Source organism: Salmo salar, chromosome 02 (assembly GCF_965601325.2).
Source record: "Salmo salar chromosome 02, fSalSal1, whole genome shotgun sequence".
Classification (NCBI taxonomy): Eukaryota; Metazoa; Chordata; class Actinopteri; order Salmoniformes; family Salmonidae; genus Salmo; species Salmo salar.
In genome coordinates this window covers 67,890,518-67,907,500 of record NC_138292.1, presented here as the reverse complement: position 1 = coordinate 67,907,500, position 16,983 = coordinate 67,890,518, and the positions used below count along the sequence as shown (strand labels likewise).

The window sequence follows — 16,983 nt, the reverse complement described above, 5'->3', positions numbered from 1 at the left end:
GTTTATGGAAGATGTACACAAGAAGAGTTTACAGAGAAAATGTACAGAGAGAGAAAGAGAAGGATGACAGACCCAACACAACGATCACCTATTCATTCACCCATGCCCTCCCTCCAGACCTTACTCGTCGATCACAGAGAGAGAAGGAATAGGATGGGAGGTGAGGTGAGGCAATGCTGGATGGAGAAAAGAGTACAGTTGGAGAGAAAACATTATGGAAACATTATGAAAGCGTTATTCAGTGCTGTGTGTGTTGTCTATCTACAAAAAAGATTTGGTTCCTACTGTACAGTGTAAGGCACTGAAGATAACTTACTGTTGATGAGGTGTGAACTCACGCACTCACGCACAAGCACACACACGTAGCAAACACACACGAACACAACACACAGACACAGAGGAATGTCTCACTGTCATGCCAGTAAACCCATCCCTGATGAGGTTGGTGACCCTCCACTCCAAAATGAGCTGGGGGATGCAGGTGGAGGTCAATGAGAAAATGGCAGCTGATGACATCATAATGAAGGCTGTATTGGCAAGCGGAAGAAGGCGGAGCTAGAAAATGAACCAAGAACGTTCCAGTGCCATTTGTGAAATAATGTGACACTACTTCTAACCGGGGTCTATTCAGGAGGGTGCAAATGTTACAGAAAACATTCAGATAGAAATGCATCAAGTAGAACGGATATGCTTGTCAGTCTGACAGAAAAGGGTGTCGTGTCAGCTCTATTCATTACATTTCTATCTGTTCTTTTCCAGAACATTTCACCTCAGCAGAACATACCAGAACGTTTCACCTCAGCGGAACGTACCCCCTGCTCTGCCCCCCCCCCCCCCCCCCCCCCCCCACCTAGACTCTCTCACCCTGACCTTTGACCTCTAACCCTTTGACCCCAACACACACGCATGCACACACCTAGTGCTGTACAAGGGGAGACCACACCACTGTTTGGTTTGAGATACATACAGATGACTTTTGGCAGCACTACTGTACCTGCACATGAAACCCCTTTAGTTTGTTAGGAGAGCCCTTATTTCTGGTTCAACACACACTAGCCTCACACACCAATCATTTACATCATTTCACAAACGCACAACAGTTGATTGATTGAGTGAATGGGGTTGGATTGGCTTTCGGAGGACGTTTGTTGTCTCAAAGAGGAGGAAAAAATGATAGAGAGAACGAGAGACAAACGGATGAGTCGATCAAGAAGTCACATCAGAAATAGAAAGGAAAGACAACAAATAAATGGATAGGAACGTAGGATGGATGAATGATTGAGAGTAAACTAGAAACTTCGTAAATCCTCCTTTTCACAAATCTTCTGGATTTTTTTTTTTTTATAAACAAAATAAACCCCTTAAAATGGTCATTCATTTTATAATGGTTGGAGCACACAATCCACACAACATGCTTTAATTCAACGGCAGTGTTGTGTGTCGATGTCGGCCATTTTGGATCCGCAGTTACAATTCTGGACAAGCATGTTGGTGTTGTTGAGCCGAAATGGAGTAGTCAGTTTCCTGCCTGATCAGCGGACACCCACAGTGTCAAGTGCAAGTAGTTTTCAGCGGCAGATTCATGATGAATGGTAGGTGGTCTGTAATGGAGGTTAAGGGGAGAAGGGAAGACATTACAAATGCCCATGCCAGATAACAAACCATACAGAAACTCAAACCCTAGGCCTATATTTTTTCATGTGATTTTATAAATTTATATCATATTATATGATATAACTGACTAACGGCCTTAGCGTGCCTATTATATAGTGTAGATTCTATCTATCTAGCTATCTATCTCTAGAGACACCTGAGAAGTAAACAAATCATTGCCTTTTTTCGCCCCTGCAATTACAGTATCTCACTACACTGTGTGAAATTGGGTGAAGGAGATCCCCAAAATGGCCGCCATATCAAAAGTAGTTTCCATTCCCCTCTCTTCCTGCACTTTACTAAATGTTCCAACCAACTAAGCAAAGCCCAGTCCCTACTGCCTTGCTCCCAACTGCTACCTGCCCACAGACAGCGACTAGGACTCTTTAAGGCGTAGTGTGGTTGATGTTGATCAACCACAGGAGGGGCCGAGGGGGATGGTAAGGGGCGAGCTGGGAAGGGTAGATGTGACTCTGAAAACAGAAGGCACTGAGGCACTGGGGTTTCTGGGTAGATAAACAACCCTCTGATGTAGGTCCCCCCCTCGCTCTCTGGATCTACCTATACGGAGGGCAGGGGTGGTATATGTAGACCCCCCTCGCTCTCTGGACCTACCTATACGGAGGACAGGGGTGGTATATGTAGGTCCCCCCCTCGCTCTCTGGACCTACCTATACGGAGGACAGGGGTGGTATATGTAGGTCCCCCCCTCTCTCTGGACCTACCTATACGGAGGACAGGGGTGGTATATGTAGGTCCCCCCCTCTCTCTGGACCTACCTATACGGAGGGCAGGGGTGGTATATGTAGGCCCCCCCCTCTCTCTGGACCTACCTATACGGAGGGCAGGGGTGGTATATGTAGGCCCCCCCCTCTCTCTGGACCTACCTATACGGAGGGCAGGGGTGGTATATGTAGGCCCCCCCCTCTCTCTGGACCTACCTATACGGAGGGCAGGGGTGGTATATGTAGGCCCCCCCCTCTCTCTGGACCTACCTATACGGAGGGCAGGGGTGGTATATGTAGCCCCCCCCCCTCTCTCTGGACCTAGCTATACAGAGGGCAGGGGTGGTATATGTAGGTCCCCCCCTCTCTCTGGACCTAGCTATACAGAGGGCAGGTGTGCTATATGTAGGCCCCCCCCCCTTCTCTGGACCTACCTATACGGAGGGCAGGGGTGGTATATGTAGGCCCCCCCCCCCTCTCTCTGGACCTACCTATACGGAGGGCAGGGGTGGTATATGTAGGCCCCCCCCCTCTCTCTGGACCTACCTATACGGAGGGCAGGGGTAGTATATGTAGGCCCCCCCCCCTCTCTCTGGACCTACCTATACGGAGGGCAGGGGTGGTATATGTAGGCCCCCCCCCCCCCTCTCTGGACCTACCTATACGGAGGGCATGGGTGCTATATGTAGGCCCCCCCCCTCTCTCTGGACCTACCTATACGGAGGGCAGGGTGGTATATGTAGGTCCCCCCCTCTCTCTGGACCTAGCTATACAGAGGGCAGGTGTGCTATATGTAGGCCCCCCCCCCCTCTCTGGACCTACCTATACGGTGGGCAGGGGTGCTATATGTAGGCCCCACCCCCCCTCTCTCTGGACCTACCTATACAGAGGGCAGGGGTAGTATATGTAGCCCCCCCCCCCCTCTCTCTGGACCTACCTATACGGAGGGCAGGGGTGGTATACGTAGGCCCCCCCCCTCTCTCTGGACCTACCTATACAGAGGGCAGGGGTGGTATATGTAGGCCCCCCCCCCCTCTCTCTGGACCTACCTATACAGAGGGCATGGGTGCTATATGTAGGCCCCCCCCCTCTCTCTGGACCTACCTATACAGAGGGCATGGGTGGTATATGGGATTGGACAGCTTGGGAGAACGATAGAGGGAGCAGGAGAGGACAAAACACTGCAGGAGGGTAAAACATAAAGGAAAGATGTGCTATGAAGGATAAGGATATTGTGAGTGATTGTGCAAAAGCAAAACGATGTGGGCATACCCTCTATCTATATACTTCTATCCATCTATATTAAAATGTTGTATATACACTATCTGACACTACACTATCTGACCCATAGAAATATAATCTGTAGATATGCCATCATTGACTTGAATTGGGAGGCCTGTTCTACACATTCTATTTCTATGCGCTCACTTACGTATTGTTATTTATTTATAATGGCACAACTACTCTGCACTATAATGGTAAAGGAGAAATGAATGTTGGATAGATCTGCATAGAGTTTGTAGTGGGATATTGTGTGGAGCTACAGTGACAAAGTGCAATTTGAATCTGTGTAGCTGATTTCAATGGAGAGTTTCTGAGCCCTAGCTTCGTAGCTAGAGTGTTTGAAGTAAATAAAAGTATGTTTTTCTCTCTATAATATATAAACTTTTATATCTCTATATAGTATCTATCATTTTACGAGTTTTACGAGTTATGAACTGCAATCATAGCAAAATAAATATGTTTTAATCCAAAACATCTGGATACAATCATGTTAGCTAACCTCTCTAAAGAATGCTCTAGAATGTACTAGAGCTTCTAGAGTCTAGACTACAGTTTCTAGAAAGTCTTAGAGATTCTAAAATGTTTCTAGAATGTTCTCCTCTGGCTTGGTAAAGCAAGCAGCTCAATGCTAAACATGTGATGGAGAATCAGAAAGACAGAGAGACTAGACAGCTAGTGGAGAGCTCTTGGGGATGTGAGGTGGAGCTCGTTCACACCATAGAGGTAGAAAGAGGGCTCTAGGTGGATATAACCCAGTATAAGTCATCTTTCTAACTCTATGGTTCACAGCCAGCTGTAAATCAGATACTGTGTGGAGGTCTGACGGTTGGTTGGTTGGCCGGTTCATTTGGCTATGACTGGGGCGCACTCAGTAGGACACAATGTTTTTGGAACGCTCAGATAGAAAAATGCTATTTAGAACAAACATGCATCTCTTACACGTAGAATGAAGAACCATGTCGGCTCTGTTAATGACATTTCTATCTGCAACGTTTGACAACATTTGGCTACTGAACGTGGCCCCGGTTCTCTGTCTACCACTGAGGGGGGACCTATCAGAGGTAAAGAGCTGCGTTACACAACGCTACACAGTTCTATCTGTGTTGCTCACAATCACAATCCGACCTCTAACCCCTCCCTGAAAAGTTTATGCGTGTTGCATGTATCGGACCCGGTTAAAGGCGTTTTGGAACAGTTTTTGAACAGTTTGGGAACAGTTTGAACAAAACCCAAGGAAAATAAACGATGAAAACTAGATGACACAGCAGATTGAAACTCCAAAAAACATGACAACAGACCTACGGCAAACAACTATCATCATTCATCGTTTAGCATTGACATTGATATCAGTATTTATAGGACTATCATCATTATTAACAATACAAATCAATTATTTAAAGAGGTTGAAGTTTTCTCTCTCCTCATAGCTCTCTCAATTCTTACTTATTCCTCAAAACAATTTAGGAATATCTTAGTACAACAGGAATATCTTAGTAAAATTTAGGAGTATCTCAGGAACATAAGAGTACTTTCAAGATAAGAAAATGGTAGCTTTAAAACCCTATTGGGCAGAAATCAAACTTAAAAAAGGTTGTCCATCGGATCCTTAGGGTGATATAGAACAAACATTTACTCAATAAACAAACGCATGATGATAGACAGAGTCAGAGAGAGAGAGAGAGAGAGTCAGAAAAAGAGAACTTCTTCAATCAAACCTAAAATGTAAATGTTCTATAAACCCAATATGCCCCCATATCCCCAACAGTAGATTTTCTCTCTAGGTATTTTTTTGTTGTTAAATTCCTTCATGCATCATAACGGATTAACAGAGGCTTGAGCGAATGCAACAGAAGAACCAAGCGCCAATGTCCAAGAAGAAGAACTAGAAGAAGAAGAAGTAATCGATAGAAGAAATACTGAAGAAATCGTCTTTTCCCTCCCTTCCCTTCTTTCTTTCCGCTCCTCCTCCCATCATTTTCCTTTCCTGTCCTTTCTTTTTCGGCAGGATGGAGGAGAGAGGAAGGGGGGAGAGAAGATAGTGGGGGCAAACAAACTACGCCCCCTAAGGGTCCATAACTCTGCCCCCAGCCCCTCCCCTGTAGCCCCACCCACCAGAACAGGAAGTGATGTCACACTAGGCCCCACCCACAGGAAGTGAGGTCACACCAGGTCCGTCGTCAGCATTTCGTGAGTCTGTAACAGTAAACAGGAGATGATAAAACTCATCAAATATCAGCCAGCTCTGTCATTGGCTGGTTTTTGCAGTAGAGGCGGAGCTTCCTGGTTCTAGTCCGGTCCCTTTAAGGAAAGTTTAAGTTAAAGTGGTTGTTCTCCCTTTTTTTCTCCTCTTTTTTTTCCAAAGTTTGTTTTCTGTTCTTTAGTCTTCAAGTTAGATTTTTCTGGAGGCATAGCTTGGCGTGTATAAGGATAGGGGGTCCTGGCATGGGTTTTCGTTGTTTTTCTTTTTTAAACGTGTCCGTCTAGGTTAGACCAAGAGCAGTGTTAGCTAAGCTAGCGTTTAGCTGTTAGCTCCTAACACTTATCAGGCTAGTAGAATAGAATGACAGAACAGCAAGAGCACCCAGGTTTAGCTTAACTTAACTAACCCACCTATCTCCTAAACAGTCTGGGAGAGGGGCTTTATTTACCATTCATTGGCCACTTGTAACTTAGTATACATGCTCCTCCCTTCCTTTCATTCTTTTGTTCTTTCTTCCCTCTCCACACCTCCGTCAGCACCTCTCCACACCTCCGTCAGCACCTCTCCACCATCCCTCGGTCCACTTCCCCCTGGGCACGCTGAGAACTCTGGGTATGGTAGTTGAGACAGAGGAGAAGAGGAGAGGTGCATAGTTCTGCCTTACAGCGGTCTCTCTTTGTCATGTCTGCTCTGAGTTTAGAGTCTCACACACCCACACACTGTGCCTCCTCTCCTCTAACCATCCCTCCATCCCTCATCATTCCATCCAAGCCTGAGTCTCAGGTGTGGAGGTAGAGAGATGGAGAGACTTCTCCTAAATTCTCCTCTCCTCCTTTCCTTTCCTCACCCCTTCTGCATCCCTTTACCCTTCATTCAAGTCTGCATAACGAAGAACAGAGGACTGGGAGACGGAGAGACTCCTCTCCTCCCTCCTTTTCCTCTCTTCCTCTCCTCCCTCGTTCTTCTGTTCCTTCGCTGTGCTAGCACCAGTCGTCCTCGTCCGTCTCGCTGTAGGGTTCGTGCAGGCCCTTCCGGGGGCCTCTGGGGCCTCCATGGGGGACCCGGTGATGAGGGGGGGACCGGTGGGGTGGTCCCCCTGAATGGGGGTGTTGATGTGGGGGCCCTCGCCGGTGCGGGGAGGGCGAAGACGAGCGGTAACCGTTTGGGACTCGTCGGGGGTGAGGGGGAGCAAGTGGAGGTGGTGGGCCCACGCCACCCCCGTGCCGGGCAGTCCTGGGGGAGCGTGGGTGCGGGTTGCCGTGCGGGTGGGGGTTGCCGTGCGGGTGGGGGTTGCCGTGGGGATGTGGGTTGCTGAGGCTCTGCTCGTAGGCGGGTGGCTCATGCTGGCGCTCGTACTCGCAGTCACGCTCATAGAATGGGCCGCCCTCGCTCTCCAGACTATCCCCGGGAGGGGGACCGCTCCAACGCCCGTGGCGGGGGGACCGGGGGGATCCATGGTGGGGTGGAGGTGAACGAGACCCCGACTGGTGTCGGGCCGATCTCGGAGACCCGTGCCTCGACCCTCCGTGCTCAAGCGGGGAAACGTGACGTGATGGCGGGCGGTGATACCCCCCTCCGTCGTGCTCCGGGGGGGAGAAGTGTCGGGGGGAGGGGGAGCGGAGTCGTCCAGGGGGACCTGCTCCGTAGGTGGGCTTGGGGTGTCGTATGGCTGGGGAGTAGGTGACGTGGGGGCGTGGCACGGCGGGGGTCTGGGGCAGCTGGCGGCGCCCGCGGCGGGGGGTGGAGGTACCGGACGTGGAGGGGACGGGGCTGCCACTCACCGAGCTACTGCCCTACAGCAAATATGGCGACAAGGCAAATCAAAAAGCACCACAAAATTAACCAACCACAGCCAACCACAAAGGAACCACGACCACACCGACCAGAGAGAAAGAGAGATTAGAGAGAGAGAGGTGACAAACAGACACAGAGCGAGATCGACAGAGATAAAGAGAGAGGAGGAGGGGGATAGATATAGGTAGATAGATAGACAGAGATAAAGAGAGAGGAGGAGGGGGATAGATATAGGTAGATAGATAGACAGAGATAAAGAGAGAGGAGGAGGGGGATAGATATAGGTAGATAGATAGACAGAGATAAAGAGAGAGGAGGAGGGGGATAGATATAGGTAGATAGATAGACAGAGATAAAGAGAGAGGAGGAGGGTGATAGATATAGGTAGATAGATAGATCGAGATAAAGAGAGAGGAGTAGGGGGGATAGATATAGGTAGATAGATAGACAGAGATAAAGAGAGAGGAGGGGATAAATGTAGGTAGATAGATAGACAGAGATAAAGAGAGAGGAGGAGGGGATAAATATAGGTAGATAGATAGACAGAGATAAAGAGAGAGGAGGAGGGGGATAGATATAGGTAGATAGATAGACAGAGATAAAGAGAGAGGAGGAGGGGGATAGATATAGGTAGATAGATAGACAGAGATAAAGAGAGAGGAGGAGGGTGATAGATATAGGTAGATAGATAGATCGAGATAAAGAGAGAGGAGGAGGGGATAAATATAGGTAGATAGATAGACAGAGATAAAGAGAGAGGAGGGGATAAATGTAGGTAGATAGATAGACAGAGATAAAGAGAGAGGAGGAGGGGATAAATATAGGTAGATAGATAGACAGAGATAAAGAGAGAGGAGTAGGGGGATAGATATAGGTTGATAGACAGAGATAAAGAGAGAGGAGGAGGGGGATAGATATAGGTAGATAGATAGACAGAGATAAAGAGAGAGGAGGAGGGGGATAGATATAGGTAGATAAATAGACAGAGATAAAGAGAGAGGAGGAGGGGATGGATATAGGTAGATAGATAGACAGAGATAAAGAGAGAGGAGGAGGGGGATAGATATAGGTAGATAGATAGACAGAGATAAAGAGAGAGGAGGAGGGGATAAATATAGGTAGATAGATAGACAGAGATAAAGAGAGAGGAGGAGGGGGATAGATATAGGGAGATAGATAGACAGAGATAAAGAGAGAGGAGGAGGGGATAGATATAGGTAGATAGATAGACAGAGATAAAGAGAGAGGAGGAGGGGATAGATATAGGTAGATAGATAGACAGAGATAAAGCGAGAGGAGGAGGGGATAAATATAGGTAGATAGATGACAGAGATAAAGAGAGAGGAGTAGGGGGATAGATATAGGTAGATAGATAGACAGAGATAAAGAGAGAGGAGGAGGGGGATAGATATAGGTAGATAGATAGACAGAGATAAAGAGAGAGGAGCAGGGGGGATAGATATAGGTAGATAGATAGATAGACAGAGATAAAGAGAGAGGAGGAGGGGGATAGATATAGGTAGATAGATAGACAGAGATAAAGAGAGAGGAGGAGGGGGGATAGATATAGGTAGATAGATAGACAGAGATAAAGAGAGAGGAGGAGGGGATAAATATAGGTAGATAGATGGACAGAGATAAAGAGAGAGGAGGAGGGGGGATAGATGTAGGGAGATAGATAGACAGAGATAAAGAGAGAGGAGGAGGGGGATAGATATAGGTAGATAGATAGACAGAGATAAAGAGAGAGGAGGAGGGGGGATAGATATAGGTAGATAGATAGACAGAGATAAAGAGAGAGGAGGAGGGGGATAGATATAGGTAGATAGATAGACAGAGATAAAGAGAGAGGAGGAGGGGGGATAGATGTAGGGAGATAGATAGACAGATAAAGAGAGAGGAGGAGGGGGATAGATATAGGTAGATAGATAGACAGAGATAAAGAGAGAGGAGGAGGGGGGATAGATATAGGTAGACAGATAGACAGAGATAAAGAGAGAGGAGGAGGGGGGATAGATATAGGTAGATAGATAGATAGACAGAGATAAAGAGAGAGGAGGACGGGGATAGATATAGGTAGATAGATAGACAGAGATAAAGAGAGAGGAGGAGGGGGGATAGATATAGGTAGATAGATAGACAGAGATAAAGAGAGAGGAGGAGGGGATAAATATAGGTAGATAGATGGACAGAGATAAAGAGAGAGGAGGAGGGGGGATAGATGTAGGGAGATAGATAGACAGAGATAAAGAGAGAGGAGGAGGGGGATAGATATAGGTAGATAGATAGACAGAGATAAAGAGAGAGGAGGAGGGGGGATAGATATAGGTAGATAGATAGACAGAGATAAAGAGAGAGGAGGAGGGGGATAGATATAGGTAGATAGATAGATAGACAGAGATAAAGAGAGAGGAGGAGGGGGGATAGATGTAGGGAGATAGATAGACAGATAAAGAGAGAGGAGGAGGGGGATAGATATAGGTAGATAGATAGACAGAGATAAAGAGAGAGGAGGAGGGGGGATAGATATAGGTAGACAGATAGACAGAGATAAAGAGAGAGGAGGAGGGGGGATAGATATAGGTAGATAGATAGATAGACAGAGATAAAGAGAGAGGAGGAGGGGGATAGATATAGGTAGATAGATAGACAGAGATAAAGAGAGAGGAGGAGGGGGGATAGATATAGGTAGATAGATAGACAGAGATAAAGAGAGAGGAGGAGGGGATAAATATAGGTAGATAGATGGACAGAGATAAAGAGAGAGGAGGAGGGGGGATAGATGTAGGGAGATAGATAGACAGAGATAAAGAGAGAGGAGGAGGGGGATAGATATAGGTAGATAGATAGACAGAGATAAAGAGAGAGGAGGAGGGGGGATAGATATAGGTAGATAGATAGACAGAGATAAAGAGAGAGGAGGAGGGGGATAGATATAGGTAGATAGATAGACAGAGATAAAGAGAGAGGAGGAGGGGGGATAGATGTAGGGAGATAGATAGACAGATAAAGAGAGAGGAGGAGGGGGATAGATATAGGTAGATAGATAGACAGAGATAAAGAGAGAGGAGGAGGGGGGATAGATATAGGTAGACAGATAGACAGAGATAAAGAGAGAGGAGGAGGGGGATAGATATAGGTAGACAGATAGAGATAAGGAGAGAGAAAAGAAAAGCAGAAAGACAGCAACATTGAAAACCATAACAACCAAACCGCCAATGAGGCAAAAGAGCACACACACATTGAAGCCACGAGAGCCACATCAAGAAAAATGGACAGAGAGAGAAACAGTGACAAAGAAAGAAAGAAAAAGAAAAGGATAACAGAAAAAGAGAAATTGATATTTGTAAGTAGTGGTAGTTAACCAACAAGGCAGAACTCTAAATCAAAGATTATTGGTTAGATCACTCCAGCTACTTCTCCATTGGTTAGTTTTCGATTTCTACCAATGGGATGAGGAGAAAGAACCATTATAATCCACCTGTTCTCCAAGGTGCTTGACGAAGGCCTTCTTCCACTTCCCTGAGAAAGATATACTATAGAGAGGAATAACAGTGTGTGTGTGTGTGTGTGTGTGTGACTATGTGTGTGAGGCCGTATACAGTATGTGCAGTCTATGTGTGTACTTTCACATGCATTTGTGTGTGTATGTTTGTGTGTATATGCTTATGCTTCTCATCTCCCGTCCATCGCTGTGTGGTGCCCACCTGTCTGTGGCCCCGTCCGTCGGGGCCCTCACTAGGAGAGCGGGACCAGTGTCTGTCCCCCCGGTCGTGGGGGTGTCTGTGGGTGTACTCTGGCCCGTGTCTGTCTGGCCCGAAGCGCCCCTCTTTCTCCATGGAGCCACCGTGGTGGTGGTGATGATGGTGGTGCCTGCGGTCTTTGGCTCGACCGCGTTCGCGTTCACGCTCTTTGGGAAGGAGTTCTCCAGACTGGGTGGTGGTGCTCAGGTCTGTGCCCAACCCTGCAAGATGAGGGGGGGACATATTTTTTATGCCATAAAGTTTCTTCTGAAACTCAACTTCCTTGAATTTCTCAAACATCTGATTGAACTTGACTTTTCTACTTTCAAACATCTGATTGAACTTGACTTTTCTACTCTCAAACATCTGATTGAACTTGACTTTTCTACTTTCAAACATCTGATGGAACTTGACTTTTCTATCTCAAACATCTGATGGAACTTGACTTTTCTATCTCAAACATCTGATGGAACTTGACTTTTCTATCTCAAACATCTGATGGAACTTGACTTTTCTATCTCAAACATCTGATGGAACTTGACTTTTCTATCTCAAACATCTGATGGAACTTTCCAAAAAGTTTGGTTTGAAACTTTCCCTTCTGGTAGCTTTTACTTAGTGTTAACAATATTTGCAAACTTCCCAGAAATCCCAGTTGGAAGATTCAGGAGGGAACAAGCAGGAAATCCAGAATCCTCCAAACCATTGGGAAAAAGACATTTCTGATCTAGGATCAGCTCCCCCCATTCATTTTATTTTACATTTTAGTCATTTAGCAGACGCTCTGATCCAGAGCGACTTACAGTAGTGAATGCATACATTTCATACATTTTTTTTCTCCATACCGGTCCCCCATGGGAATCGAACCCACAACCCTGGCGTTGCTAACACCATGCTCTACCAACTGAGCCACACGGGACCATGTCTGTCTTGTTCATTATGATGTGAAAGGCAAAACTGATTCTAGATTAGCACTCCTACTCTGAGACACTTTGTGAATACTGGCCTTGGTCAATGGGAAACCTGGTCAAAATACTCTAGCATCTCTCTCACCTGTGTCTGTGTCCGTCTATCTGGTAAGGGACCTCTGTAAGTGTGTTTGTGTGTATGTGTGTGTGTGTGTGTGTGTGTGTATGTGTCTGTGTGTGTGTGTGTGTGTGTGTGTGTGTGTGTGTGTGTGTGTGTGTGTGTGTGTGTGTGTGTGTGTGTGTGTGTGTGTGTGTGTGTGTGGTGTGACATGCATGTGTCTCTCCATCTCTTCATCTCTCTCACCTGTGTCTGCGTCTGTGTATCTGGTCAGGGACCTCTGAGAGGTGCGGTGGCTCCTGTCCCTCCTGTCCCTGCGTTGTCCTCCTCCTGCTCCCCCACCGTGCCTCCCCTCTCCTTCTACCCTCTCCAGGCTGTAGTCATCCAGCCTCACCCCCCTCTCCCTGCCAGAACGCCCGTGGACCAGAGAGGAGGTGGACCGACGCATGGGGCTGGTGTCTGTTATGGTCTGGAGAACGGAGAGGGAGAATAGATGGAGAGGGAGAGGGAGAGGAGGAGGAGAGAGAGCAAGATGTAGAAAGGGAGAAGAGAGATGGAAATGAGAGAAGAGAGATGGAAGAGAGATGGAAGAGAGAGAAGAGAGAGTGGGAGAGAGAGAAGAGAGAGAGAAGAGAGAGTGGGAGAGAGAGAAGAGAGATGGAAGAGAGAGAAGAGAGAGAAGAGAGAGTGGGAGAGAGAGAAGAGAGAGTGGGAGAGAGAGAAGAGAGAGAAGAGAGAGTGGGAGAGAGAGAAGAGAGATGGAAGAGAGAGAAGAGAGATGGAAGAGAGATGGAAGAGAGAGAAGAGAGAGTGGGAGAGAGAGAAGAGAGAGAGAAGAGAGAGAAGAGAGAGTGGGAGAGAGAGAAGAGAGATGGAAGAGAGAGAAGAGAGAGAAGAGAGAGAAGAGAGAGTGGGAGAGAACGGGCAGAAAATAAGAAAGTCAAACTGTTTAAAACTCACTCTGTACAGGAATATGTAGTGGTGGTAGTGTGTAGTGTGAGAGTATCTGCTTGTGTTAATGCACTTGTCTGTGTGGGAGTGTCTGTGTGGGAGAGTCTGTGTGGGAGAGTCTGTGTGGGAGTGTCTGTGTGGGAGTGTCTGCTTGTGTTAATGCACTTGTCTGTGTGGGAGTGTCTGTGTGGGAGAGTCTGTGTGGGAGTGTCTGTGTGGGAGTGTCTGTATGGGAGAGTCTGTGTGGGAGAGTCTGTGTGGGAGAGTCTGTGTGGGAGAGTCTGTGTGGGAGTGTCTGTGTGGGAGTGTCTGTGTGGGAGTGTCTGTGTGGGAGTGTCTGTGTGGGAGAGTCTGTGTGGGAGAGTCTGTGTGGGAGTGTCTGTGTGGGAGTGTCTGTGTGGGAGTGTCTGTGTGGGAGTGTCTGTGTGGGAGAGTCTGTGTGGGAGTGTCTGTGTGTGAGAGTCTGTGTCGGAGTGTCCGTGTGGGAGAGTCTGTGTGGGAGTGTCTGTGTGGGAGAGTCTGTGTCGGAGTGTCTGTGTGGGAGAGTCTGTGTGGGAGTGTCTGTGTCGGAGAGTCTGTGTCGGAGAGTCTGTGTCAGAGTGTCTGTGTGGGAGAGTCTGTGTGGGAGAGTCTGTGTCGGAGAGTCTGTGTCAAAGTGTCTGTGTGGGAGTGTCTGTGTCGCAGAGTCTGTGTCGGAGAGTCTGTGTCGGAGTGTCTGTGTGGGAGAGTCTGTGTGGGAGTGTCTGTGTGGGAGAGTCTGTGTGGGAGAGTCTGTGTGGGAGAGTCTGTGTGGGAGAGTCTGTGTGGGAGTGTCTGTGTGGGAGAGTCTGTGTAGGAGTGTCTGTGTGGGAGAGTCTGTGTAGGAGTGTCTGTGTGGGAGAGTCTGTGTCGGAGAGTCTGTGTCAAAGTGTCTGTGTGGGAGTGTCTGTTTCGGAGAGTCTGTGTCGGAGAGTCTGTTTCGGAGTGTCAGTGTCGGAGTGTCTGTGTCGGAGTGTCTGTGTCGGAGTGTCTGTGTCGGAGTGTCTGTGTCGGAGTGTCTGTGTCGGAGAGTCTGTGTCGGAGAGTCTGTGTCGGAGTGTCTGTGTCGGAGTGTCTGCGTGGGAGAGTCTGCATCGGAGTGTCTGCGTCGGAGAGTCTGCGTCGGAGTGTCTGCATGGAAGAGACTGCGTCGGAGTGTCTGTGTCGGAGAGTTTGTGTCGGAGTGTCTGTGTCGGAGTGTCTGTGTGGGAGTGTCTGTGTGGGAGTGTCTGTGTGGGAGTGTCTGTGTCGGAGAGTTTGTGTCGGAAAGTCTGTGTCGGAGTGTCTGCGTGGGAGAGTCTGCGTCGGAGTGTCTGTGTCGGAGAGTCTGTGTCGGAGAGTCTGTGTCGGAGTGTCTGCGTGGGAGAGTACACCATCCCAAAAGATGCCTCTATCACCAGACCTCACTGAACCCACAACCCCAAGCACATCCAACTACAATACCATGCTTCCCTACTATGAGAGAGAGAGAGAGAGAGAGAGAGAGAGAGAGAGAAAGAAAGAGAGAGAGACATAAAGGGCAGAATGACAGAAGAGATAGAGAGAGAGAGAGAGAGAGAGAGAGAGAGAACAAGCTTAGACCATGCCTCACATGCATCCAATGGCAGGTATGCAGAAGCATGTATGCATCCAGAATGATATCTTTTAGAGATTGTAGTAGCATTCAATACCGACACTCACAGTCCTATCCACTATCTACAAGCATGAAGGCCACCTTTATCAGCAGGCAGACCTAGGAGCTGACCTCTTCAAGTCATTCAGGTCTACAAGTCCCTCGGTCATGTAATGGGGAAACCAGACCAGACAAGCCCGATGAGTATAAGGACAAGCCATGCGTACTCCTCAAGTAGCTGGACATTCAACTCACACGCAGAAATACACACACCCACTGAGCTCACAAGCTGCATTCTGTGGTTCAGACTGGCTTCCATATGTAGCTTAGCTATGAAGCATGGCATATCATGTGCAGTAACCAGACATTCACACACACAATTGGCTTCCAAAGAGCGTCCAATATCCAATATGGTAAACCATGCACGGTGTGACTGACATGCCAAGACCATGTTTATGTATTGGTCAACAATTTCCGTCTAGCGATATCATGCTTCAACATTTGCTGTCGACCCAGAGGCAATGCAAGAGGCAATCGCAAACTCAAACATACAAAGACAGCAGACAGACAATCACAGACAGACAGACAGACAGACAGACAGACAAGCAGACCCTCCTTCTAGACCATGTGGACCAACACTGCAACACAGGCATACAGGACAGAGGGTGTGGGGGGGGGGGGGGGGGGGGGCAGCACAAAACATTACTGGGACAAAAGGATCGGAGAGAGAGGGGAGAGTACAGGAGAACATAGAAACAAGATGAAAGACAGACGGGAAAACACAGAGAGAGAGAGAGAGAGAGAGAGAGAGAGAGAGAGAGAGAGAGAGAGAGAGAGAGAGAGAGAGAGAGGATTTTTTTGAGCTAGAGAAAGACAGAGATAGAGAGATAGGGGAGAGGTAGAGAGACAGAGAGATAGTGGGAAGACAGGGGTACATTAAAAAAGAGAGAGAAATAAAATGAACAGAAGATAGATAAAGAGACAGAGAGGGAGAGACAGGGGTACATACACTGAGGTGGTTATGTCCACGGGGCCTGTGTCGTCTCCGCTGTAGTCAGACAGGCACACAGAGAGGAGAGGAGCAGAGAGCCACACACACAGTCATGAAGCCACAGAGAGGAAAGGAAGGCAGGGAAAGGATAGGAGAGGGAGAGGAGAAAAAGGGAGAGGATAGGAAGAGAGAGGATAGGAAGGGAGAGAAGAGGAAGAGAGAGGAATAGAGAGGATAGGAAGGGAGAGGATAGGAAGGGAGAGAAGAGGAAGGGAGAAAAGAAGAACGGAGAGGCGAGGAAGGGAGCGGAAAAGAAGGGAGCGGAGAGGAAGGGAGAGGAGAGGAAGGGAGAGGAAAGGAGAGGAGAGGAGAATAAGGGAGAGGAAAGGAGAGGGAGAGGAGAGGAGAGGAAGAGAGAAGGGAGAAGAAGGGAGAGGAGAAGAAGGGAAAGGAAAGGAGAGGAGAAGAAGGAAGCGGAGAGGAAGGGAGAGGAGAAGAAGGAAGCGGAGAGGAAGGGAGAGGAGAAGAAGGAAGCGGAGAGGAAGGGAGAGGAGAAGAAGGAAGCGGAGAGGAAGGGAGAGGAGAAGAAGGAAGCGGAGAGGAAGGGAGAGGAGAAGAAGGAAGCGGAGAGGAGAGGAGAGGAGAGGAGAAGAAGGGAGAGGAGAGGAGAGGAAGGGAGCGGAGAGGAAGGGAGAGGAGAAGAAGGAAGCGGAGAGGAAGGGAGAGGAGAAGGGAGAGGAGAGGAGAGGAAGGGAGCGGAGAAGAAGGGAGTGGAGAAGAAGGGAGAGGAAAGGAGAGGAAGGGAGAGACAAAAACAAACAGCACCGGAGGACAGAGCCATTGGGCACAGCATAGCCACCAAGACCCAGGGAGCGAGAGGGATGGAGAGAGGAAGGGGGGAGAGAAGGATGAGGGGAAAAGGATGAGTGGGGAGGAGGAAAGGGTTGGGTATAGAAAGAGAGGTAGGGTTGGTATGAGGGGGAGGG

The 16,983-nt window shown here is 48.2% G+C and overlaps 1 protein-coding gene and 1 non-coding gene across 11 annotated transcripts in view; both read right to left on the bottom strand.

Annotated features, from left to right (window-relative positions):
* LOC106594976 (voltage-dependent P/Q-type calcium channel subunit alpha-1A) overlaps positions 1-16,983 on the bottom strand; it is a 133,060-nt gene that overhangs the window by 1,553 nt on the left and 114,524 nt on the right. For 6 of the 10 annotated variants that reach the window (XM_082966232.1, XM_082966238.1, XM_045708218.2 and 3 more), the window contains 4 exons: positions 16,016-16,054; positions 12,672-12,894; positions 11,364-11,620; positions 1-7,655 (listed from right to left, as the gene is read on the bottom strand). The exon at positions 1-7,655 is cut by the window's left edge and continues 1,553 nt beyond it. In XM_082966232.1, coding sequence (XP_082822358.1) covers positions 6,843-7,655; positions 11,364-11,620; positions 12,672-12,894; positions 16,016-16,054 — 1,332 coding nt within the window. In that variant the 3' untranslated portion in view covers positions 1-6,842. The remainder of the gene's footprint in view (positions 7,656-11,363; positions 11,621-12,671; positions 12,895-16,015; positions 16,055-16,983) is intronic. The other 4 variants (XM_082966239.1, XM_082966241.1, XM_082966249.1 and 1 more) reach the window with 2 other exon arrangements.
* trnaa-agc (transfer RNA alanine (anticodon AGC)) lies at positions 12,245-12,320 on the bottom strand. Its single transcript has one exon. It is a non-coding gene; the product is annotated as a tRNA-Ala (tRNA).